The sequence below is a fragment of the Quercus lobata genome, chromosome 2 (assembly GCF_001633185.2).
Source record: "Quercus lobata isolate SW786 chromosome 2, ValleyOak3.0 Primary Assembly, whole genome shotgun sequence".
Classification (NCBI taxonomy): Eukaryota; Viridiplantae; Streptophyta; class Magnoliopsida; order Fagales; family Fagaceae; genus Quercus; species Quercus lobata.
In genome coordinates this window covers 26,332,582-26,358,648 of record NC_044905.1, presented here as the reverse complement: position 1 = coordinate 26,358,648, position 26,067 = coordinate 26,332,582, and the positions used below count along the sequence as shown (strand labels likewise).

General features: G+C 39.2%; 2 protein-coding genes across 2 annotated transcripts; one reads left to right on the top strand and one right to left on the bottom strand.

Annotated features, from left to right (window-relative positions):
- The first annotated feature begins 4,083 nt into the window (after positions 1–4,083).
- On the top strand, positions 4,084–7,126 carry LOC115975119 (patellin-3-like). The gene is made up of 4 exons (XM_031095775.1): positions 4,084–5,744; positions 5,847–5,971; positions 6,186–6,327; positions 6,441–7,126. The coding sequence occupies exons 1-4, from the start codon at positions 4,359–4,361 to the stop codon at positions 6,693–6,695; spliced, it is 1,908 nt and encodes a 635-aa protein (XP_030951635.1). The 5' UTR covers positions 4,084–4,358; the 3' UTR covers positions 6,696–7,126.
- A 6,817-nt stretch (positions 7,127–13,943) lies between these two features.
- Positions 13,944–17,406, bottom strand: LOC115962066. The gene is made up of 4 exons (XM_031080942.1): positions 17,338–17,406; positions 15,735–16,178; positions 15,554–15,641; positions 13,944–14,602 (listed from the first exon to the last, which is right to left on the bottom strand). Exons 1-4 carry the CDS (start codon positions 17,404–17,406, stop codon positions 13,944–13,946), a joined length of 1,260 nt encoding a protein of 419 aa, XP_030936802.1.
- Positions 17,407–26,067: the final 8,661 nt, after the last annotated feature.

Sequence of the window (26,067 nt, the reverse complement as noted above, 5' to 3'; positions counted from 1 at the left end):
ATATCATTTTTATGAAAAATGAATAAAAATTGTCAAAATATTATTTATTTTTTTTTTTTTTTTCATAAAAATTTTCTTTAAATGAATTATTAATCAGTACCCTTAACATTTTCCTATTTTTTTTAGCATAAACTCAAGTATTTATTATTTTTAGTATTATTATTAATCCCCCTAATACTAGTTCCAATTTCCGACAAAATGCCTCTAGCACGTAACCCCGGTTTTCTTTTTTCTTTTCTTTTTTTGAAACTACGTAACCCCTGTTTTCTACATTTAAAATGTTGATTTCTTTAATCAAACAAGACTTAGGAAGAAAGTGACAGAAAAAAAGAAAAGAAAAAAAAGGCCTTGGCTTGCTTGGCATGACAAGAAAAAAAGGCAACGTGGACCCCATTAGGACTAAGAAGACAAAAACAGCTTCCCCTTGACATACATGTCTATTCCATTCCCAGCGGGCTTTTTAGTTTTTACAGCGGCCTACAACTCAGTTCTCGCGATAAGGTCGAGTTTTTGAGTTGCGATGGGAACACGCATTCTTATCAAATAAATTTAAAGTGACATCATGCTTTTTAGTTTTTGTGTATAAATAAATCTAAATTATTAACAAATTATGAAATTAGATATACATGACTTTTTAAATTATTAACATTTTTGTCCACTGTTGATTAGTGCAACTTGCAACCTACCACTTTGCATCAAATCAGTATATTATGAAATTGAGTAAAAGAATAGTTGGTCATAGTAACATTTTTATATGCACTTTACTGCAATTTACTTGGGTGTCAATTTGATTGAATTAGATCATTTACACAAGCGTCCATCACCTAAAGCACTTTAAATAATAATTGAAATCCAAACAATTTGTGACAATGTATATTACTAACCTTTTTGTTATTTTCTATCATTTTCCAAACAAAAATAGATTGGATTAAGATGATCCTTGTGAGAGGATGTCCTGAGGAAACGAAGTTGGCTTTAGATACCCCATTTCGTTGTAACCTATACCCGAATTCTCCAATCCCTATAATGAGACAATCATTCGCTACTAAAATTATCAGCATTGTGTGTTGAGCGCAATGAACATATAAACCCAAAAGTGGCTTAATATGGTCTAAGCTCAAGCCTAACTATGGCCCAAGAACCAAGCCCAAAAGTCTATTTTTGACCTAATCTGGTTAAGACTTACAAAGCCTCAAATCACGCCATTTCCATTTTGGTGAGAATCTAAGACAACCAACTTGATCAACTAGTTGCCTAAATGTCTAACCTAACCCTAGACCTCAATTTTTCCTATTAAAAAAAAAAAAAAAAAAAAAACCCCACTTTCACCATCAAAAGGGTTAGACTTTTTACAGCTACAGAAACTTTGTCGAAATACATCCAGAAAATTAAAACCTAAGAGTTTAGGCTAGAAGGGAAAAAAATGTGAGTATTGGATTAATCTTCAACCATTTTTTGTTAGAAGATAATCTCCTACTCATTCACGTTCAAAACTTCTAATTGGTTCAAGCTTGCTAGCACACCACTTAGGGTCATTCAACCAACCGTAACAAAACCATTCGAATCATTCATCCACACACACAACTACGGTAGTCAATTTCAGCCGTGGGACCAGTAATCAACATCATTGTAAGTGCTATGAGGAGGAAATGTGGATCTTTCCCATGATTCATACTCTCCTCCTCCATTCTTGTTTCTTTTATGTTTTTTGTTGTTGTTTTAATGCGTTAATATGTTGTTTCAGTATCATAACATATTCTGTGTTAGTTGTTTTATTTATTTCCTTAATGTTTATGCAAAAACTTATTTGTGCATAAAAATTTACAATCAAAATAATGAGAAAATGTCATTTTTTAGCATTATTTTTAGAGCGATTTAAGCACTTTTAAGTTGTGATTACCTCCAAACTATTGAGAACTCTTTAATTACCCTAGGTTGGCGTATACCAAGCTCATCATTGGGGCCGAGGACCAAAGTTTATTAACGGGTACAAAATGAGGTGTCTACAAAGATTGGTTCCCAGTTTTTACTGTTTCTTGACCAATTTTGATTTTTTTTCCCCCAATTTTGACCAAATAGGTTCTAGGCTTGGTTCTCGATTAGACTAGTTGAAACGGCTAGGCCAATACAATTTTTAAAACAATGGGGTTTCAATTCCAGTGGGTTTATTTGGAGTTTGATTAGGGTTGAAGTTTGATTTTAATTTGGATTCAGATGGGTTTTCATTGGTGGGTTAGTTGGTGCTTTTCCTTCGTTTTCTTGGAAACCAAGAGAAGGGATTATTTGTTGAAAAAAGCATAAAAACGCATTGTCTAGGTTGGAGCTATGAACAGTTTGAACTCTTGACTTGACACCACACCCTTAGTACCAAAATTTTGTGAGGTGGTGGCACCTTGGTATATGGGAGGATCCTCACATTCCGCTGTTAACTCTCAATCAGGTAGGGTTTATGACTTCATTAGAGACTCTTTTATAATAGCTCAAGGATTCCATGGATTGGCATCCAAATCGGGTACCTCTTGCATATCCCTTACTCCTTAAATTTTTCCTATGAATATTAGAAACTGAGATTTTTCTTGACAATCAAATATGTTCTTTAAGGGAGAAGGTGTACATCTTGTTCTTCTGTAAAAATATTGAAATGTAAAAATTATAATTATAATTTAATTTGATTTGATTTTAAGATTTAGTTTAAGTATTTTTTATAAAAATTATATTATTCTATAAAATGTAATAAATAATTTGTGTTACAATTTGATTGGACCGACTCGTATACTTCATAAACTACACATAAGCAAAAGCAAAAACTACTAAAAATCTAAAAAAGGATATAACTTTTAGGTGTAAAATTTAAAATTTTAGAGTATCAAATTTAAAAACCCCAAATTTTAGAGGTTTATTATGTAATTTAACCTAAAAATAAAATAAAAAAATTTAGTTACAAAACCAGTTATAGCCTAAGGCTACAAACTACTCTAATAAACTGACATATGTAAAAAATAGTATGTGCGTTGCACATGATTACTTAACCCAACAAACCCTAGTTAACCACACCTTAAAAAAAAAAAAAAAAAAAAAAAAAAAAAACCTATACGAATACCTATTTTCTCTCTCGCATTAACATCTCTATAAGACTGTAAGTCTGTAATTTAGCCCCATCGGTCACCCTCAAAACCCTCATCTATCTCCACCGCTACCCCACCCTCAAAGCCTCCTCTATCTCAAAGAAACTCTTGATTAGACTCTGGTTTTGTCCTTTTGTTCCTTCTAGTTTGTTTTGTCATGTACCAGATTAAGCCTCATGGGCTGCTCTAGCCTTTAAAGTCTTAATTACCTGGATGTTTTACCCAAGTCTTAGTGTTTTTTCTTATACCATTGGTTTGGTTTTCATAAAATAAATTTCTATCTTTGTCAAATGTAAACTAGCTAGTTTGACATCGTTAGGCTTAAAGCTTGTAGAACAATTTTTAGTGATATGGTACACAACAACTGCAGAACAAGTGGTAGCATTTTGAACCACAAACTTTATCACTCACAATAGCTCAAATAAATTCAGGCTAAAGTGTAGGGTGGGCAGGCGGTGGAGATAGAGGAGGGTTTGAGCCTCTAAGGGTGACCGATGATTGAGACAAAGGAGAATTTTGGGGTGACCAATGGAGGGAGAAGAGAGCTTGGGTAATTTGGTGGGGTTGGGTTACTGAGATCTCAATGAGAGATATATATACACTATAGGTTTTTTTTTTAATAAGTGGTGTGGTTAACTAGGGTTTATTAGATTAAGTTTAGTTAATTAATCATGTGCAATGCAAATATTATTTTTTACACGTATCACTTTATTAGAACAGTTTATTACCTTAAGTTAAGTTTTGGAACTAAGCTTTATTCAAAATAAAATGACGAAAACAAACGGCAAAGTTAAAAGTTGAAACTCAAAAAGGGAGAATTATTAGAAAGAAATGAAAAAGAATAGCGCGGTGAAACTGAAAGGCAATAAATTCAATACATAACCCAAAAAAAAAGAATAAAAGAATATAGTTGTTTGTTTATAATGAATAACCCTAGGGTGCCTGGGCCCACTAACGAAGTGGTGTACTGGCTGGCAAACTGGTCTGACAGACTGGTTCTACACATAGGATCAACAACAACAAGAAAGCCAACAACAACCGTCTTCTTGCTCGTTCTCCAATCTCTCTCTCTCTCACACACCTCTCCTCCTTTTTTAAGCCCTTCCACTGTCCCCCAACAATCTCTGCTATTCTATACATACACACCATACGCTGATCACACAAACTCAAACCCAGCCCAAAACTCAAACACAAACACAAGTACAAAGAAACATATAGTTTTTTTTTTCTTCCATGGCTGAGGAACAGCATCAAAAGCCAGCGCCAGAAGTAGCAGCCTCATCAACGGTAGTGGAGGAGGTGGTGGAAGTGATCCCACCTGAGAAACCCATCACAGAAAATGAACCAGCTCCAGCACCAGCACCAGAGCCGGAGCCAGAAGCACCGGAAAAGCCTGTTACTTTTGAAGAATTGGTGGAGGGAGAAAAGGCCACTTCGATAGAGGAAAAGGAAAAAACCAAACCGTCAGAAGAAGCAGTTAATGTTGCCCAATCGGATTCTTTCAAGGAAGAAAGCTATGTAGTTGGGGAGCTCCCTGATTTACAAAAGAAGGCACTTGATGAGCTGAAACAGCTCATCCAAGATGCCCTTAACAAGCACGAGTTCACTGCTCCACCACCACCACCACCACCACCACCTAAAGAAGAAGAGAAAAAGGAAGAGAAGAAAGAGGAGAAGGAAAAGTCTCCTGTTGCTGCTGCTGAAGAAGTGAAAGAAGAATCAAAGACAGAAGAAGTGAAAGAAGAATCAAAAACTGAAGAAGTGAAAGAAGAGGCTTCAAAATTGGAGGAAGAAGTGGCGGAAGCCAAAAAAGAAGAAGAAGAAGAAAAAGAGTTGATTGCTTTAGTGACTCCTAAAGTGGAACAAGAAGCCTCGTCCTCGATTACGATTGAAGCAAAAGTAGAAAAAGAAGAAGAGAAGGTTACACCACCACCACCCACTGAAGAGGTTGTTGCTGTTGTTGTGGAAAAGGAGACCTCTATTGTCGATGAGGATGGTGCGAAGACTGTTGAGGAAATCAAAGAGACCATAGTGGAAGTCTCGGCTCCTCCTCCTCCGCCCACAACAGAAACAGAGGAACCTAAAGAAGAAGTCACTCCTCCTCCAGCTCCCGAAGAAGTCTCAATCTGGGGAATCCCGCTTCTTCAGGACGAGAGAAGCGATGTAATTCTCTTGAAATTCCTTAGAGCCAGGGATTACAAGGTGAAGGATGCATTCACTATGATAAAAAACACGGTCCGTTGGCGCAAGGAATTCGAAATTGATGCTCTTCTTGAGCAAGACCATGGTAATGATTGGGACAAGGTGGCTTTCACTCATGGATATGACAAAAAAGGCCATCCTGTTTGCTACAACGCCTTCAGTGAGTTCCAGAACAAGGATTTGTATCAGAATACTTTCTCAACTGATGAGAAGCGCCAGAAGTTCCTTAAATGGAGGATTCAGTTCTTGGAGAAGAGTATTAGGAAGCTTGACTTCAGTCCTACTGGCATCTCTTCCTTTGTTCAGGTCAATGATTTCAAAAACTCCTTTGGAATTGGCAAGAGGGAGCTCTGGCAGGCCACCAAGTTGGCTGTTCAATTGCTTCAGGATAACTACCCTGAGTTCCTAGCTAAACAGGTACATAAATATTAATTTTTCCTTAAATTTTTTTTTTAAATTGTTTAATTAAATTTGGGTTTTGATCTTCTTATTGACTGGTGGGGTTTTTGGTTGTTGAAGGTGTTTATCAACGTTCCATGGTGGTACCTTGCTTATAATAGAATGATTAGTCCATTCCTGACACAAAGGACCAAGAGCAAGTTTGTATTTGCAGGCCCATCCAAGTCTGCTGAAACACTTTTCAAGTAATAAACTCTACTTCATTCATTCATTTCTTTCTCTGTACCTTTGTATATGGATTCATTTCATGGTTATTAAATATAAGAAATCTAACATGAGACAGTATGTATATTGTTAGATCTGAAACATAAAATCTTAATCGTGAAATGAATGAAATGGAAAAGGTTTAAAATTGGGCCTGTTTCTCTTATTGATTCACTTGTTTGGTTAATTAAACAGATATATAGCTCCTGAGCAAGTGCCAGTTCAGTATGGTGGGCTGAAGAGGGAGGATGAACAAGAATTCACCACTGAAGACCCTGTTACCGAGTATACAATCAAACCATCATCTAAAGAGACCATTGAATTCCCGTATACTGAGGTACTAGCCAGGCCTACCTTTGATCAAATAAATAAAATTTATTAATTAATGGACAATGTTATAATTAGCTGTATATCATGTAATTTATGATTGGGAATTGTTGAATTATGTAGACTGGCTTGTTGGTTTGGGAAGTCAGAGTTAGTGGTTGGGATGTCAGCTATGGAGCTGAATTTGTGCCGGACGAGGAGGGCGGGTACACCGTGATTGTACAGAAGTCAAGGAAGATTGCCCCAACTGATGAAACAGTGATCTCTAACAGCTTCAAAGTAGGAGGGCCTGGTAAAGTGGTGCTTACCTTTGATAACCAAACCTCCAAGAAGAAGAAGCTCCTCTACAGGTCCAAGACCAAACCATCGTCAGATTAAGCTTAATTAAGCAAATACCTTTGTGGCCGGGTGGGTGTAAATTCCTGTCAATTGGGAGGGCATTGAATTGCAGAATAAGCAACAGGGTTCTTTGTTTTTAATACAGGGTTTAATATTTCTTTGAAACTTAATTTTGTTTGGAAATTTAAAATGTGGGGGGTGAGGGATTTTATTTATATGTTCTTTTAAAAGTTATTTTGGGATTTTTGTTGTTTGGTTTGAATTGTAAACCATTAATGGTGAAAAAACAGTCTGGGACTCGGGATGCATGAGAGACAAATTCTGAAGTACATATGGTTGGGGAATGGAGGTGTGTCGACTGTGAACAGAAACTTTGTTACTGCCTTTCATACTCTTGCCTGTAAAATTTGTGTAAATTTCTCTTATTTTTTCATTCCTTGGGCTATGTTAACTAATGATTTGTTGATTCATTTTTGTTGGCTGGTTTTCTGCTTATTTTACCTCCCCAAATGGCCTATGAACATGAACTAGTTCCATATGAGAAAATCTTAGACCACAAATTATTATTATTATTATTATTATTATTTTACCTTGACTTTGACACAATTGTAAGTTAATGTAAAATGGATAGAAAACCACGTTAGAGTTGACAAAAAAATTAATCTGTTGTCCTATCCTAGACCGCTTGTTTGTTGCCATGTTGATTCTATGGTTTGGTAAGTCCACTGGTATGTTCGGTCAAAATATTGACAAGAGGCCCATATGAAGTGAAAAGTCTATGTTAAGATCATATACTGATATTTTTCAACCATAAGAAATGGAAACCAGTGGAATCAATTCACCCCTCAACATTACATCAAACAACTTCCGAAAGCACTTAGGTTGCTATTTGGAACCCCCCATAAAAAGCATTTTAAGCAAAAAATGAAAAAGAAAAGAAAAGAAGCAGCAGAATGAACTGAACCAGAAAAACGGGTTATGAGTATTTTTCAGCTAATGTGCTTTTAGATAGAACTAGACAGTGTCTCATGCTTCATTTGAAATCATTATTATGTATATTAAGACCTAAATATAATACTTATTTTGTTGTATAATATTTGTGTTTGCTCACAATATTATTGAATATTTTGAAACTTGATTTGCTTAATTCATTTTTTTTAATTGTATAACATTAAGACTATAGCATATTATAATATTTCCTGTTTAAAGTAGATAATATTTTTAAAACTAATTAAATGATTTTAAAATCTATAAATAAAAATTTAAAGCATAAAATACTTTTATATCCTAAAATTACATAAATTTAAGTAAACTTCCAAACATTTCCTTAACTACTCCATTGTCACAACCAAATATGGAGACTCCAATCTCAAACACCTAATTCATTATCTCAATGAAATTAAGGAAATTATTTATAAGTATCAAAATAAAGAGAACGTGATTAAATAATGAGAAATTGGCTAAAAACACATTGATTTTTAGTTTTATCAATATGGTTCATACCGCACTAAGTAGCAGTAAAAAACCTACAAAGAAACTTACAAATTATGAGTTCTAAAACAAACCAAAAAAAAGCTAAATTCATAAATAATCAATTAAAAATTTTATTTTTCTTTACCTTTCGTTCTAAAACAAAGTACATTTATGACTTTCCCACGCCAAAATCTCAAATACCCAAAGATTCAAAGTTGATCATAACCTTCACAAAATCCACAACATACAACTTTAACATAAAAAACGTAAGCTCCATCATAGAATAAAAAATGCTAGCCCACTTCTTTGGTCACATCCTACTTATACGGGTTAGGATCAAATGGTTAGACAATGCTGGAGTTATGTAGGTGTTGTTGAAAGGTTGAAGGCAAGTGATATTGTTTTTGTATGGCTTCATTTGAGACGAGATGGCATGAAGGGTTGTGGGCATGTGTATATAAAAGAGTATAGTGAAAAGGGTGAATGGAAATGCAAAGAGTTTTGTGTGTGTGAGAGAGAAATGAAAAGTCTTGAAACATTAAATCAAAAGAAACAAAAAGTAATTGTAAGGACCAGATTTGAATTCCTAACCCAACAGGTAGATGGACTAAGGCCCAAAACAATGAATTTGTAGAGAATGGATTGGAAAACTGGGTTCTAATGAATTAGACAAACACAAAAGAAGGTTTATCAGACAGGAAGATGTAAATGGATAGGTTTATAATGAGGAAAATCGTCCTCGGCATCTGTTCTTATATATTTCTATCAGATTTGATTACAAAGTCAGTTCTTGATGCTACGGTAATTTTTTCTTTCCTTTCCGATCCCCTCTTTTAGTGCCCTCTTTCTTCTTTTATATTGTCTCTCCTTTTCATCTCCACCTTCTATGTGCATGTCAGACGGTTGGTCTTGATACTTGTCCCATTAGCACTCCCCATAAGTCCTCATACAGTAGTTGCAAGGCTGAAATCCATTGTTCAGGCATCACCTCCATATTAATGTGGCCAGAGAGTTAGTTGTAGTGCATTTAATGCGGAGGCAGCAGCTTTCTCCTAAGATATTTTTAGGATTTCTCCCTGTCTGATGTCACTGCAATACATATCCGCGCCAACGAAACTTCCTAAAATGTTACCCTGGACGATAAACAATCTTTTCGGACCTCGGCATTGGTTAGCTGAGGATGTGCTTATCCTCGGCCTACCTCTTGAACTATTATGACCAAGACTAATCTATCATCTTACTAACGCAATCTCTTTTGACAAAGATATCTCCTCCTCGGACAAACCCTCGTCCTCAGATTGGGCCACAGGCCCAATATATAAACAGATAACAAACTTCTAGGCCCAATATCCCTACAATAGCCCCTCAGGATTCTTCTTTCTGCCTCCTCGGTAAGAAAGGAGGATTTTGAAGTCACCTTAGCTAGTCTGTGCCTATCAAACATCACCTTTGCTTGAGTAAACGCCTCTTTAACTGCCCGAGACACGCTCTTGACGCTTCTGCTTATGAGATGCGCTCCTCATTAAATTTTTACGGCCGCATGTCCCCCACATTCTACGGTGCGATGCAAATCCAACGGCTGAGAACTCTGCTAGGACTTGAGCGGGAACTTTCCTGCTCTGTAGCTTTCTCTTTGATATAAATATCACTTCAATCAATCTTTCATCTTATTTTAGCATTCACTTAGCTCTAGCGCTCATACATTGAACCTGCCAACTCTCTTAATTTACTCATGCCTCTACAAATATTAAAAGTATGTCCGAGGATACCCTCCTTATTTCTGTAAGTCTTCACAAATCTCCATACTCTATTTTTCCATATATTTTTCTGTTTTTCGTACTTTAACTCTCCTTGACTCCATTCTCTCCTTTCAACCTCTCTAGTTCTCTCCAAACCCTTCTAGAAATGGGTAGATTTAAGAGTCTAGTAGACTCCGAGGAGGGGATAGGAAACTTTAGGGCTCAGTATAGGATTCTCCCATGAGTAGGCATTAGGTACTGTAAAGAGGGACAATGGCATGAAGACAGGTAAGAGGAAGAGGAAGTAATCCCAATGATTGCCTTCATAGAGGGCGGATGAGGATCCCTATGGGCACCGTAACCAGGGATTATCTTAGGGCCTATAGGTTAGCTCCTACCTAGTGTGCCCCAAACATGTTTAGGATCCTAGCATCTGTAAATGCCCTCAATGAAAGGATGGGGTTAGGACTTACCCACCACGATGTTAATTGGGTCTACAACCTCCATCACCTATAAGGGCAAGGGTATTACCTGAAATCCAGGTACCCCGAAGTTAGACTCATTTAGTGCCTGCCTGAATCTAACAAAGGCTTGAAAAAAGACTTCCTGATCGTGTCAGGGGATTGGCACGATGGCCTTCCCTGCCCGATGAGAGAGGGATAGCCAGGTGGGGTCTTAGACCTAGGACGGTTACGCTTGAAGTTAAACCTTCTACGTTCTTCTTTTCTCTTTTACTTGTACTTGAAATTTTCTATAATTCGCATTGTTTTGTTTTTTGTTTGTTTGTTTGTATGCTAATGATATTTTTTGTCCTTCCTAATGGTGTTCCAGACAAAAACGCTGTCGTCCCCAACTTCAGCCTTATGAATTAGGCAAGCCTAGATAGGATCCTCAAGGCTGAAGTGTTCGTCCACACAGACAGACAACTAAGGGTTGCTCACCTTATTCTGGATTACATGCCAATCTCCAATGCCTTCCAAGCACCGAAGTGCGTAATCAAGGCGAAGGACCTGCGTCTACAAAGGATTAGTGTAGCCGCTCCAAGGTTTCTTATTACCGGTTTAGTCCTAGAGGGCACACTTGCCACCGGTCTGATTCTAGAGGGCATCTCTAGGGTCACCCAGCCATTATAGCATATAGCCGAGGAGGGAACTTATTCTCATCCCGCCTTGATAAAGGAGGAAGAAGAAGAAGAAGAAGTAGTAGAGGTGTCAGATTCCGAGGACAAATTTGGCTTCTTCGACCAAATCTGATTCTGAGAAACCTCCCCTGTTGACCTCGGCCCTCCTTCCCTAGCCTCAGCTAGTCCTTACCAAGAAGCTCCTGACACCTCTACTGATATAGGCATCCAACGCAAACAGAGGTCCACACTTCAGGAGCTGTTAGAGTCTCAGCTGGGGAGGGATGCTCCAGGGAAGGCGCCTCAGATGTCCAACCAATCTAACTTGATCCAGCCGACCACAAGAGGAAAAGGGTGGAGAAAGGGAAGGACGTGATAGAGGTTGGGAAAAAACAACCTCCTTAAGAGATCGAACCTCAAAGGGGGGCTAAGCAACCTCGGACGATGCAAACGAGGTCCGCCACTGAGGGGGAAAGAAGGGTTGACCACAAAACTGTGGCCCCTGTCTGGGCCCCTCACATGGAGCTGGATGGAGCTCCCCTTCCTAGTGATGCCTCCATCCAAGACTTCCAGCGAGGCACAACTGGGTATGTGGTAGATGCGGTGAAGCAATCCCTACTTCTACCCAAGGACATGGCTGACCTCAGATCCATGAGGCAGCATGAAGTCTTCCTCGGATTAAAAAGGGACTTGGCCATGGTAAGCAAGATTTTAAGTAAAGTAAAGTTAAGTTAAGGTTTTTTATTTTTTTTTTTATTTTTTTAAATTGTACTTCTTTTCCTTTCTGGGCTATCCAAGCCACCTTTAGGGCTGAGGAGATGGTGAACCACTCCCATCGGAGAATGAAGGAGGAAGAGGACAGGAGGATAGCAACCGTAGATGTCTTCCACATGGCTGAAAAAAGTAATCAGAAATTGAAGAGCAAACTGCAAGAGGAGGAAAAGGAAAGAAAAAGTGCCACCACTACCCTGAACACTATGGAGAAGCAAGCCGAAGGCCAGAGGGTGCTTCGGCGTAACGCCGAGGACTAGCTGGCCGCCTCCAAGGAGCAAATCATTGCCTTGAAGAAAAAATTGGAGGAGGTTGAGAAGGCTAAGGCTCAAGCTAAAAAGTCTAAGGAGGAGGTAGAGAAAGCCAGGGAGGAGGCCAAGCAACATGGGTATGACATTGGGGTGGCCAAGACCAAGGATGCCCTTAGGGCCAAGGTCTTAGGGGTTTGTAGGCTTTACTACACCCAAGTGTGGGACAAAGCCCTCAACCAAGCTGGGATTGAGGCTTCCTCTGTGCTTAGGAAGGCAGAAAATGTTTATTACCCTGAAGCCATTCGCCCTCCTTCCTCCAGCAACTTTAAGGCAAACACTCCTCCAGAGGTGGCCGATCCAGAGAAGAGCGAATCTAAGAAGGCCCTTCCCTTCTCTGGCAACCCTCCAAAGGTGGCTGAGCAGCCGAGGGTGAATGAGAAAGAGGCCGAGGTTACCAAAGGTGTGCCCCCTGATGCCACCATGCCCCCGACTATTCCCCAGGATCCCACTAAAGATAATGAGGCATCCAATATAGAGATTGTCCTTGCAACTCTCCCAATTCCTGCTAAGGGTGACCTCAAAGGTACTGACCAAGGATCCCCAGAGGCTGCAGCCCAGCAATCTAAGGCCCCTCCCCAAGGAAAAATTGTAATAAAAAAGAAGTAGACTTTTGCATAGCTCTCTTCCCTTTTTTTGTTGTTGTTGTTATTGTTGTTGTGGTTTTCACAATGTGTAATCAAGTTACCTCTTTGTACTTGATCTGCCTTATCTTAAAGCCTTTATTAATGAAAGTTGTAAGTATTTTCTTTCATCCTGTGATTCGTATATTGGAGTTGATATGATTTCTATTTTATCTAACACTTAATGAAAGTAGTAATAAAGTAAAACCTCTATCACCAATCTGCATGAGTAGTGGAAAATTTATCCCATTTCATATGATTAGTAGCAAAATAGGTGAAATTTATGAAGTCCATCATCTCGACAAGGTATAATTTCAAGAACAATACCCAGTAATATGACTCGTATACAGTTGAAAATGTTTTAAATGATGCTTATGAATATCCACTTGAGTTTGTTACCACAATGAAGATCTTAGCTGTTTGGAGTAGTTGATCATATTTGATATTTAAGTAATCAATAGGAAGTACTTATTTTACCTTAAGTATGTAATCCAAAAAGTCTGAGAAAAACTAAGGCTTTGCCCGGACACTAGTCAAAGATGATAGGAAGTATCAATGATCGAAAGATGTCAATTACCTCAAGGTATGTGGTCTAAGGAGCCAGACATGACCGAGGTCCCGTTTGATACTTAGATAGATGTCAAGGAGTATTAATTTCTTCAAAGCATGTGGTTCAAGGAGCCAGGCATAGCTCAGGTTCTATTTAATACTTAGTACAATGATTAAAAGATATCAATTTACCCAAGATATGTGGTCCGAGGAGCCAAGCATGACCAAGGTTCTGTTTGATACTTAGATAGATGTAAAAGAGTATTAATTTCCCTAAAGCATGTGGTTTGAGGAGCTAGACATAGCTAAATTTCTGTTTAATACTTAGTACAGTGATTAAAAGATATCAATTTACCCAAGGTATGTGATCCGAGGAGTTAGGTATGACCAATGTTCTATTTGATACTTAGATAGATAGCAAAAACACATGATATGCAATATAATAAACCCAAATAGGGTGAAGAAAACCTTTATTAATAATAATATCTTCTAAGGTTATGTACATTCCAGGGGTGTGGTACAGCCTTTTTCTCTAGATCTTCAAGATAATATGCACCTATTCTGGCCACCGATGTGATATGATATGACCCTTCCCAGTTGGGTCCCAATTTTCCCCATGCTGGGTTCTTTGCAGTTCCTATAACCTTTCTTAAAACCAAGTCTCCAACTGTTAGTGGCCTTAGCTTTATGTTGGCATCATACCCTTACTTGAGCTTGTGTTGGTAGTAGGCCAATTGGACCATGGCATTTTCTCTACGCTTTTCAATTAAGTCCAAGCTCTTCTCCAATAGCCCATCGTTGATGCTCAGAGTGAAAGAATTTGTTCTTAGTGTGGGGAATCTAGTTTCCAAAGGAATAACAACCTCGGCCCCATAAGTCATTGAAAAGGGCGTCTCCCCAATGGATTTACGAGGAGTAGTCCGGTATGTCAAAAGGACGTGTGGCAACTCTTCCACCCACTTTTCCTTTGCGTCGTCCAATCTATTTTTAAGTCCACTCACTATGACCTTATTGACAGCCTCGACCTGCCCATTCCCTTGTGGATAGGTCGGAGTGGAATACCTATTCTTTATTCCTAGATCACAACAGTATCTCCTGAAGGCTTTACTATCAAATTGAAGTCCATTGTTCGAGATGAGGGTATGGGGGATTCCAAATTGTGTGACAATATTTTTCCAGACAAATCTTTTGGCATCCATGTCCTTGATATTTGCCAGTAGTTCAGCTTCAACCCACTTGGTGAAGTAGTCTGTGCCGACCAACAAATACCTCTTATTCTTTACTGCCTTAAGGAAAGGGCCTACAATATCCAACCCCCACTGTGCAAAAGGCCAAGGGCTGGATAGAGGATTGAGGACTCCTCCTGATTGATGAATGTTTAGTGCAAATTTTTGACATTGGTCGCACTTCTTCACGTAGTCTTGTGCTTCTTTCTGCATATTTGGCCATTAATAGCCCTGTGTGAGGGCTCTGTGAGACAAAGATCTGCCCCCAGTGTGGCTTCCATAAATTCTTTCATGTAATTCTTCCAGGAGTAGCTCAACTGTTTCGGGGTGTATGCACAATAGATAGGGACCAAAAAAGGACCTCTTATACAAATTTTGATCCTTGGACAGCTAAGATTAAGGAGCATCTCTCCGTACCTTGTCAGCCTCGGACTTATTCTCAGGTAAGACATCTTCCTTAAGGAATAGTACAATAGAGTCCATTCAGCTAGGGCCCACTCTTATTTGATGAACACAGATCTCATTTCCTCCTAACTCAGTGGGTTTGCATAAGTCCTCTACAAGGATCACCCAAGGTAAATTTTGTGCCGAAAATATTGCCAGTGTGGCAATAGAGTCTGCATGGGTATTTCTACTTCTAGGAATTTGTGATAGATTAAAAGACTCAAACCTAGACTGTAAATGTCTAATCTGGTTCAAGTATTCCTGCATTTTGGGATCTCTAGCCTCCAACTCTCATTGGAATTGGCCCACCACCAACCTCGAATCAAAGAATACATCTACAGCTTTTCCACCCATTTTTTGAACCATAATCATCCCTACCCGCAGAGCTTCATATTCAGCTTCATTGTTTGTAACCGAGAAGCCCAATCTAAGGGATTTCTTAATCGTGATCCTTTTTGGAGATATCAGGATTAACCCCACTCCAGATCTCCTGTGGTTCACTATGCCATCAACGTAAACCCTCCAGGATAAAGGCTTTTGTACGGAGATTGTTCCAACTGATTTTTCGTCCATGTTCTGCTCCTCTACCTTATCTTCTAATGGGGTTTCAGTAAACTTAGCTACCAAGTCGGCAAGGACCTAACCTGTGACAGAGGTGCGAGGCATGTATTTGATATCAAAAGCCTCTAGAATCATGCCCCACTTTGCAATTCTCCCTGTGTAATTAACACTCTGAAGTAGAGATTTGAGTGGGAGTTAGGTAAAGATAACAACGGTGTGTGATTGGAAATAGTGGGGTTGCTTATGCGTAGCATGTACCACTACCAGAATGGCCCTTTCTAGTGGTAAGTAACGGACCTCAGCCTTATGTAGTGACTTGCTCACATAATAAACTGGCCTCTGTATACCATTATCAACCTGTATTAGCACCAAACTTACCGCGTAGGAGGCTACTGCGATGTAGGCAAACAAAACCTCATCCACCTCAAGTCTGGACATCATGGGTGGCTGAGACAAATATTCTTTCAACTGTTGGAAAGCCAGGACACATTTCTCGGTCCATTTGAACCCCTTCCACTTGTTCAAAAACTGAAAGAAAGGCCTACACCTGTTTGCTGATCGGAAATGGACCAGTTTATGGTAGCGGTCATTCTGTAAACTTCTAGACCTCTTTGGGATTCTGAGGTGGTCACAGATCGTTGATTGCCTTAATCTGGTTGGGGTTGAATTCAATTCCGCGGTGTATGACCATGTAGCCCAGGAACTTCCCTGATCCAACACCAAAATAACACTTGGAAGCATTAAGTCGAAGCTTATGTCTTCTCAAGATATCAAAAATATTCCCGAGGTCATTAACATGCTTGGACTTTGCCTTACTCTTTACCACCATATCATCGATATAAATCTCAATGTTTTTACCTAACCGTGGCTCAAACATCCTAGTCATCATCCTCTGGTAGGTAGCGCCTGCATTTTTCAAACTAAAGGGCATCACTTTGTAATGGTAATTCCCAATAGGTGTGATAAAAGCTGTCCTCTCTTGATTGTCCACAGCTAGAGGTATTTGATGGTATCCTTGAAAGGCATCCAAAAAGCTCATCCAAGGATAACCTACAGTGGCATTCACTAGCTGGTCGATCTGAGGCATAGGAAAAGGGTCTTTCGGATATGTTTTGTTCAAATCTGTGAAGTCCACACATACCCGTCATTTTCCATTTTTCTTCTTCACCACCACAGTTTTGGCTAACCATTCAAGGTAAAACACTTCTTTAATAGCCCAAGCTTGCTTAAGTTTCATCACCTTGTCTTTGACGGCATCAAAATGATCCTTAGGTGAGTGCCGAGGTGGTTGCTTTCTGGGGACAACAGATGGGTTGATTTTCAAATGATGACAAATGAAGCTCGAATCCACCCTTGGAGCTTCATAAGCATTCCAAGCGAATACGTCAACGTTCCTCTTGAGGAATTCCACCAACTCCTTTTTCTCTTGAGGTGGCAGCTAAGCTCCAACCTGAAAAAACTTCTTTGGATCACCACTTACAGTAAATTTCTCTAAATCTTCATATTTGGCCTCCTCGGCTGGCCCCTTCATGGGTAATACCGAAGACTTTAACTGCTATAAGCCACCCTCAACAGAGGCCGAGGACTCAGCTGCTGGCTAATGCAAAATTGCAGACACAAGGCATTGCCTAGCCATTGATTGATCCCCTACTAACTCTTCAATCCAGTCTCCTGACGGATACTTCATCTTCTGATGCAGAGTTGAAGAAACAGCTCCTAGGGTATGGAGCCATGGTTTGGCCATAATGGCTGTGTAGGGGGAGTATAAGTTTACCACAATGAAGTCTACTTCCACCACCTCTGAGCTAGCTTGAACGAGTATCCTAATTTGGCCCTTTGGAATAACAACTTTCCCATCAAAACTTACCAAAGGTGAATCATAGACTGTCAGATTTTCAGGCTTTAAGTTCAACCCCTTGTACAAGTCAGGGTACATAACTGCCTTGGTCTACCATTACTCTCTTAACGCCATACCCCCCTATTCTGAGGGTAACACCAAAGCGTCATCATGTGGTTGGATAGTTCCAATCTTGTCTTCGTCTGAGAAACTCAGCAATGGTCGGACCTCCATCCTAGCTCTCTTTGACTCGAAGTGAGAGTCTTCAGGTGGTAGCCTAGCTATAGACATTACCCTGGAAGGGTGAGAACCAGTTCTCCCAGGCACAGCAAAAATGACATTGATGGTACCTAGTAGGTGCCTTGAAGGAGTATTCCCTCGAGGTCCTGACCTTGATTGGTCCTTTTGTCCATTGGGCCAGTACAGAAATTGTTGCAACTTCCCTTCCTTGACCAGTTGCTCCAGATGGTTCCACAGTGTTCTACAATCCTCGGTGGTATGTCCCCTCTCTTGGTGGTATTGGCAGTGAAGGCTTTAGTTATGCCTCAAAGGGCCTCCACTCATTCTATTCGGCCACTTGAAGTATGGTTCGTTTTTTATATTCTCCAAAACCTGATGCACCGATTCTCTGAATACAGCGTTAACCACTTGAGGAGCTGCAGGCTCAAATGACCCAGCAAAATCCCTTCGGGGTCTGTTATTGTTGTAATGGTCCGACCTGAAATCCCTCCTCTCTTGAGGGATAACCTTGTCCTTTTCCTTGCCTTGCTGCTAGTCCTCTTCAACCCTCTTATACTTGTCAATCCAATCCATGAGCTGGCGTCCACTGGTAATAGGTTTCCCAGTCAAAGACTTCCTTAAGCCATGCTCGACAGGTAGGCCAAGCTTGAATGTGCTGATGGCTACATCGTCAAAATCACCATCTATCTCGTTGAACATCTCCTAATATCTGTCCGAATATGTTTTCAGGGTTTCTCTTCTCTCATGGACAGAGACAACAAGGAAGCTAAAGGCTGAGGAACCCTGCTGCACGTAATAAAGCAAGATCCAAACACCTGAGTGGGTTCCTTGAAGGAATCAATGGAACCTACCCTTAGACCATTAAACCACCTCATCGCTACAGGCTCCAAACTGGAAGGGAATACTTTGCACATCAAGGCCTTATTCTTGGAATGTATAGCCATTCTTTGATTGAAGTAGCTGACATGCTCTGCAGGGTTTGTTCTACCATTGTACATAGTGAATGTGGGCTGAGTGAACTGCCAAGTAAGTCTTCCTCCCTTAATCTAGCTTGTGAAAGGTGACCTGGAAATTTGGTTGAGTGCTTTACTCATAGCATTGTTTCCCAGGCCTATCGAGGACGAATTTTTGTTTCTGTGCTCATGATGATAGTCCTCATCATATGAGAAAGCTCTCGCTAGGAGGAGTCCTTGATCTGCACCTATAACTGTCATCCTCTTCACCATTGGAAGAGAAGTTAGAATTGGATGGAGCTCACTTTCTCCGTTCATGGTGCAAGCTTCTCTTTAGGTGATCAATTTCCTTCTACATGGCTTTGGTATCTTTCTCTTGGGAGAGATGGCTACCACCCTGAGAATGGCTCTTATGAGTATGGGTAGTACGTACACTCCCTTCCTGGTCTCTTCTTTGCTCAAGTTCACGGAAGTGATCTTGATGTTGAGATCCCATGGATTTTGCTTGGTTTGAACCTGAACCTACCATAGTTGAACGTCAGACTCACTATCTCACTAGTAATTCCCATCGATAGCGCCAATTGTAAGGACCGGATTTGAATTCTTAGCCCAATAGGTAGATGGACTAAGACCCAAAATGCCCAAAACAATGAATTTGTAGAGAATGGGTTGGAAAACTGGGACGTTACCCGAGACTTCCTAGAACATTACCGGGGATGACAGATAATCTTTTCGGACCTCGGCATTGGTTAGCCGAGGATGTGCTTATCCTCGGCCCACCTCTTGAACTGTTATGACCAAGACTAATCTCTCTACTTACTAATGCACTCTCTTCTGACAAAGATATTTCCTCCTCGGACAAACCTTCATCCTCAGATTGGGTCGCAGGCTTAATATATAAATAGATAACGAACTTCTGTGCCCAATATTCCTACAGTAATCTTGAAACATTGAACCAAAAGAAATAAAGATTCCATATTTTTAAATTTGTTCTTATCTATGATGTGGTTTAAGAGTATTTCAATTATCTTTTCAAAGAGTGCGGGTTTTTACATTAGTGTCAATCACTCCCTGTGGATCAACTTCAGACCAACCAAGATATTATCACTCGCAAATAATTTATACCTGGGTTTGCATTAACTTGATTGCAACAAAAATCAAATCCAAAATCAACAAAAAATCAATAAAAAACCCACCAATAGAAAACCCAAAATCAAACCCAAATTTTCACTGTCACTACCGTTGCCATCACCAAGTATGCTGTGGATGGTCGTTTCAAAGATAAGATTGACAATCTAGTGAGGAATAGAGGTGTGTAGGTTGTGGCTCTATGAGAGAGAGAGAGAGAGAGAGAGAGAGAGAGAGAGAGAGAGAGAGAGAGAGAGAGATGGGAGGCAAATTGTGTGAGTGTTTTTGGTTTGGGATGAGAGAGAGCTGAAAGGAGACACTTAAGAGGAGACTAGAAAGAGTGAAAGCAAAAGACACAAGATAAAAGAGGAGTTGAAATTATTAATAATAAAAAATAAAAAATTATTATTTAAATAAAATAAAGTGTATAATAGATAAGTTGATGTGAGTGGTTTTGAAATATGGTTATGTAAAATAGAAAAAGTAAGTTCTTATGTTAAAATAGATATGAATTTTTGCATGGATTGATGAAAATGTTTTAACATACCAATTTACAACTTATCTAACTTCCCTTTTTTTTTTAAAAAATTTGACATACAACACATTAAAATAATGTAAACAAAACAATAAAATTGTATAACCCAACTCTCTCTCTCTCTTCTCTCCCATCCTCTACAACTTGTCTCTTTCTTGCTCTCTGTCCCTCTCTCTCAACTACCCACCACCCAAACCCAAATCAACCCGCCACTACGTCATTGCCCAATGCCCATCACCCACCACCCAAACACATACTGAAATCAACCCATCCATTTCCCACCACCTAAGACTTAAACCCATATTGAAATCAACTCATCCATTGCCCACCATCCAAACCCAGATCAACCAAACCACCACCAACCAAAACTGAAACTACCACTATTATCACCAACCAAAGCAACTAGCCATAATCACTAGCATCATGCCACCACCACATCATAATCAATAACCACTATGATAGGCCAAGAATGCATTGACCCCCTTTGGTAAATTAATCAATTAATTAGTCAAGTGAATTAATTAGATTCAATTACATGCAATGGTAGTACAAACAAATCACCAACTAAGTTAAATGCAGCGGAAAATAAATTTGACATAGGTGATTTGTTTACGAATGGGGAAAACCACCGTGGGAAAACCCCACCGAGTGAATTCAAGGTCACCACTCCCGAGAATCCACTATTATCAAAACAAGCAGTTACAAGTAATGTAGTGACAATCTACAGTTGAACCCTTACCCCAATACACAATTGGACTTGCAATGTAGTGACAATCTCTCATTTCAAGTATGTGACTAATCAATCGATGCACAGATCTCAATACATGACTAACACACTAACTTGAGAAAGATGTTGGCTGCAAAGTTCTTCAGTTCATCCAAATGATGAAGATTAAGAAGATCCTTGGTTACAAAACCCTTGGCGTAAAGACACAGCAACTTCTACAAGAAGATGAATTAGGGAAAATTGTCTCTGGTCACAATTTTAGTAAATAATCACTTTGCATCAAGTTTCATCACCTTAGACGGCCTTTAAAATAATCATTTTATATGTCTAAAGTTGTGAGAAAAGAAACCCTACATAAATAACTTGGATATGCTTGAAAAATATATCTGGAAATCTGAATTTCGTAATTCTCGATAGATACGGCTTCTGTCAAGCAGCTATCGAGAATTCTTATTAAACCTCGATAGATTTATCTATCGAGCTTTAATGAACAACACTTCTTCACTTGTTTCTTGGACAGACTTGCATGACTTTAATACAAGACTTGAACTCTGGTTCCTTAAAGTATTAAACACATCCTAAATCTACCCAATTACAAGTAAAGTGCGTTTTGTCAAAGGATTAGCCAATTCTACATGACATATGTTCTAACAAGTTCCACATATGTCTTAACAATCTCCCCCTTTGGTAATCCGTAACAAAATCATAACAAACAAATGAAGTATGAGAGAAGTCATAAATCACTAAACTCATAATCACTTGTTAAATACTGTAAGGGTGCTTTTTTCTTAGCACACAGGCCCAAGTAGAAACAAGGATCCCGGGCCCTTTACTTGTTGTTTGGTGGACTGGGCTTGGTTCACCGCTGCTAAATGAGGGCTAATTACGAACCAAGTTGTGCGCAAGTCACATAAATCTCCTCAAGGCAAAAATGCGATTCCTCTTAGGCAAAAAAATACAATTATAAGTGTTTTAGCGTCATAAAATGACCTTTTACTCTTACGAAAAAAAAGTAAAATAAGTATTCATAATATTCACAATGAGAAGAAGATTGAAATAGAGTATTTGAGGCTTATCTTTTATTGTGAGAACATTTAAAAGAATTTCTTCACTTGGTACCCCAAACATACTAGGCCTGTAATCCCAGAATATTGATTCTCTGAACTATATGATCTTTCTCCTTGCTTATTATGCAATAGAGTTTTGTCATTTCTCTTTACCTCTGTAGGTTCTGCATAAGAACACACTATACAATACACATATCTTCAAATAATTGTTAGTTTCTTAGATTAGGATATATATTTTAATACATATACATATATGTAAATGAATTTCATGAGAATGATTCAGCCACAAGGATCTTGGCCCTAATTCTCACAGACTTAGTGCTTCTGCACAAGACTTGTGGGATTTGGAACTCAAGTCCAAGTGGCTTTGCTTGGGCATTGCCTTCCAAGATAGTTAGGTGAGGAGGATTTTTGTGGGAGAGAGTAATATCTGATGTGTGCATGTTTTAGCATATGTTTCTTTGGAGGCTAAGTGATATTTTGAATGATCTCAAGGATATGGGACAAATTCCTTCTCCTTGTCTCTCTTATTTTGTTTCTTTCTTTCTCTTCCTTGCTGGGCTATTAAAGCTCTAAGAATATATCTTTTGAACCTCTGAACTATCCCTCTGAATCCCCATTTTTCTCCCCCCCTGCTGCTATGCCTTAGTGTTCCTTTTACAATGGACATGGTCCGGCACCCCCGGCGAGGACGTTCTTGGTATGCTAGGTAAAACTATGTCCTCTGGAACCTGAAAAGGTGCATTGGGCAGAGGTTTAGCTTATTTAGGCAATTATAACTTAAAAGGGGCATTTGGATTTAGCTATAAATAAAAGATTCCTTCTTGGAGAGTCAAAGGAATGGCTGGGTTGCTCAGTGTACTGGATGACAGCTTTAGTTGAAAATGACAATTGAGAGGAAATTATGGGGAGGTGTCATGCACATGAGGGAACTGAGTTTTCCATTGGTTCATTTATTCCAAGCAAATATATGAACCAAGGGAAACCCTCGGGATCCTCTTTTCACCAGAAATCACTCCCCTACCGACTAAACCATTCCTCCTTTACTATCTACTCGGGATCCCAAGAGCTTAGACCATGGGTTACAAAGAGAATACTTGGTTTTTTGCTGGATTTTTAATGGCTTTTTGCATACATCTGAACATACATAGGGCTTTGGTGTTGACTCTTCTTACTGCATATCCTTTGGCCTAACCGAGATTCTTGCTGCATGTCTTCTAATCCGATCGGGATCCTTCCTTTGGCCTGACTAAGATCCTCTTCTTTTTTTTTCTTTATTATTATTATTATTATTATTCCTTTCTTTTTCCTTCTTTTTGGGACTTTGGGCTTTCATGGTCCTTCTTAACTTCATGAATTCAGCCTTCTTTTGTTCAAACCTATGGTCTTTCTTTACTTTTCATGGAATGAGCTTTTTTGTGAAATTTTGGTCCTCAACAAATACAATAAAATCTAATCCTAACATAAACTCTTGAAAAATGTTGCAAGAAAAGAGTTCATGGCATGATAGATTTTAACAACCTGTCTTTCTAAAAACTTTAAACAAAACTCATCAAGGCAACTTAGTGTGAAACAATAATATAATATTGCATACATAAAAAAACATGTGTATAAAGAGAGAAAAGAAACAACACATGGAGAGATAGGTGAAATGATAACAACATCATCATATTTATAGAAGAGATATAAGTACAATGTTTGCTATCACCGAATGGTCATAAGACCAATGTACAAAAGGATAATGTATCTTAAAAGAAAGAAAAGAAAAGTACATAAATCCTCACTACATCCCTCAAAAGATATAAACACTCCCCCTATCAAAAAGTCCTACGCTAACTCTCCCCCTAAGTACATGACTACTCTTAACCCAAAACTACTACCCCCTTTTGTCATGAATGACAAAGGGTAAGTCACTGAGAAACGGTCATCTCCTCATCACCAGAAGAGCTAGCATCCTCATCCTCATCATCATTATCGTCACCGGAGCCATTATCAACGTCCTTGTCCTCAAAAGCCTGTAGAGATGGAGAGGGAGATGGAGGCATGATGAAGCCACCCATGCAAGCCTGTCGTCGTGCGATACAACTAACATGAGTGTTCACCTGATACAAATCAGTGGTGAGTGTATCAAGGCGAGCATCCATGCGCTCAAACTGCGCCATGATGGCCTCTAGTGTTGCACCACCCGTAGAAAAAGAAGAAAGAGCGGAGGTAGATGGAACAGAAGGGGCTGGAAGAGTCACCGTCTAGGTCTGTGGTTGTTTCAATTGAAGCTAGGCCTCGCTCTGTCGAACAGACGCTGCCCTAATGGCACCCATGATGGTGAAGTGAGAAGACACGGGATAAGGGATAGAAGAATGGCAAATGATCCTCGTGATAGTAAAAGGAAAGATAAGCTTATCACGGGTCATCATATTCTTATAAACATCTATAAGGGAGAGAATGAAATAAAAGGGAAAGTCTATAGTAAGGTCCTCAATGAGGGAAAGCAAAAGGCGAGCACTAGGCTCTGTAATGGAATTATAGTGAGACAAGGGATAGAGAACAAATGTCATCACCATATTAAAGAACCTCGGACCTTTTACAAAGCTCGAGCATGAGGTGTTTTGACGATCACCCCAAGAAGAAGGTGTCTCACAAAATAGAGACAGAAGTTCATCTTTTCGACACAGTTCTCAGATGTGGACATGAGGGATAATTAGGATGCGGTACCCTCGGAACATATAGTACATCGAAAATAATCTTCGAAGTAACTACGATACGTGTACCTCGAACCTATGTAACAAACCGAGGTATAGAGGTATCGAAACTGTGCCTGTTGGAGTAGAACTCCTGAATGATCACCGTGGGACAACTCACGGGTATCTCACATAGAGATTCCCATCCCCGACTATGAATGATAGTGGGTAGAGTAGTATTGGAAAAGTCCGATAGAATCACACAGTGCTCCGAATGAACACCACATTTGGAGAAGTTCTCCAAGAAGTCTTTTTGGGCCTTTTCATCACGGAACCGAACGTGAAGAGGAGTAGGATCAGAAGAAGATGCCCTAGAACGAAGAGGGTTCTAAGTCGGAGCAGATTTGCGCTTGGGTGCCATGCGCAGACTATTTGAGAAAGAGAGAGAAATGGAGACAAATAGAAAAGCACCATCACAACTGAGTACCAAAAAAAAGGAAATGGAAAGGTACGTATGCATGAACAATGCATGAGCATGTGACGTGCAAAGAATATTGTATCATAGGTTCAACCCAATCCAATCCTAATAGCACACATTTTTCTACATATAAACACACATCTATAATGCATGAAACATTGTGAAAATGCAAATGTAATGCAATGCTTGAGCATATAACATCATATAAGCAAAACCCAATCCAAAAATTTCACAAAATACTCATCAATTTTCAAAAACCCTAAAAAAATTTAAGAAAACCCAAAACCTAGGTCTAAATGCATGAAATGCATGAAGAATAAAGGATTAGAGAAGCATACTAGAGGGAAGACACAAGGTTTGGGCTAAAATCCAAGTGGGTTTGAGGTTTAGAGAGAGAAGAAAGTGTTTGCGAGGTGAAAAGACACAAATCTATCGAGAGAGAATGAGAGAAATGAATTTGATTTTCACGCTAAAGCTATTTAAAGGAAATGCATCTCGATTAATTGAGGATTTGTCAAGTACTAAATCTCGACTGATAGAATCTATCGAGGTGCTGTCAAGGTATTGTCGAGAATCTGTCAATGACAAAAATGCCTTGATGGATCGAAAAACTGTCAAGAAGCTATCGGCCAAACAGAAACTTTCTCGATGGATCGAGAATCTATCGAGACAAATTCCAGAAAGCTTAGATGGATCAAAGATGTGATAAGATCTGTTGAGAAAAGAAGTCCAAGGGTCTCGATAGATAGCTATCCGTCGAGAAGCTGTCGAGCTTGATAATAACAATTTTTCAAAGAGAGGAAAAACACAGAAATGAATATAATTAAGCAAGCTACTCAACCAAAGATCCAAATAACATTTTAAGCTCTCAAAAACATCTCTCAACAAGAAAATGCAAAACATTCATGATCCAAAACAAACACACACACATGCACAACAAGTCTAACCAATTTT

Excerpts from the sequence above, each read along its gene's own strand:
- LOC115962066 (XM_031080942.1), bottom strand. The coding sequence starts at position 17,406 with ATGTACCCTGACTTGTACAAGGGGTTGAACTTAAAGCCTGAAAATCTG. Across the intron at positions 16,179-17,337 it reads CAGTCTATGATTCACCTTTG|GGAAGTTCCTGGGCTACATG; the intron begins GTAAGTTTTGAT and ends GTGTTGGATCAG. Across the intron at positions 15,642-15,734 it reads CACTAGAAAGGGCCATTCTG|AGTGTTAATTACACAGGGAG; the intron begins GTAGTGGTACAT and ends TCTCTACTTCAG.
- LOC115975119 (XM_031095775.1), top strand. The coding sequence starts at position 4,359 with ATGGCTGAGGAACAGCATCAAAAGCCAGCGCCAGAAGTAGCAGCCTCA. Across the intron at positions 5,745-5,846 it reads CTGAGTTCCTAGCTAAACAG|GTGTTTATCAACGTTCCATG; the intron begins GTACATAAATAT and ends TGGTTGTTGAAG. Across the intron at positions 5,972-6,185 it reads TCTGCTGAAACACTTTTCAA|ATATATAGCTCCTGAGCAAG; the intron begins GTAATAAACTCT and ends TTAATTAAACAG.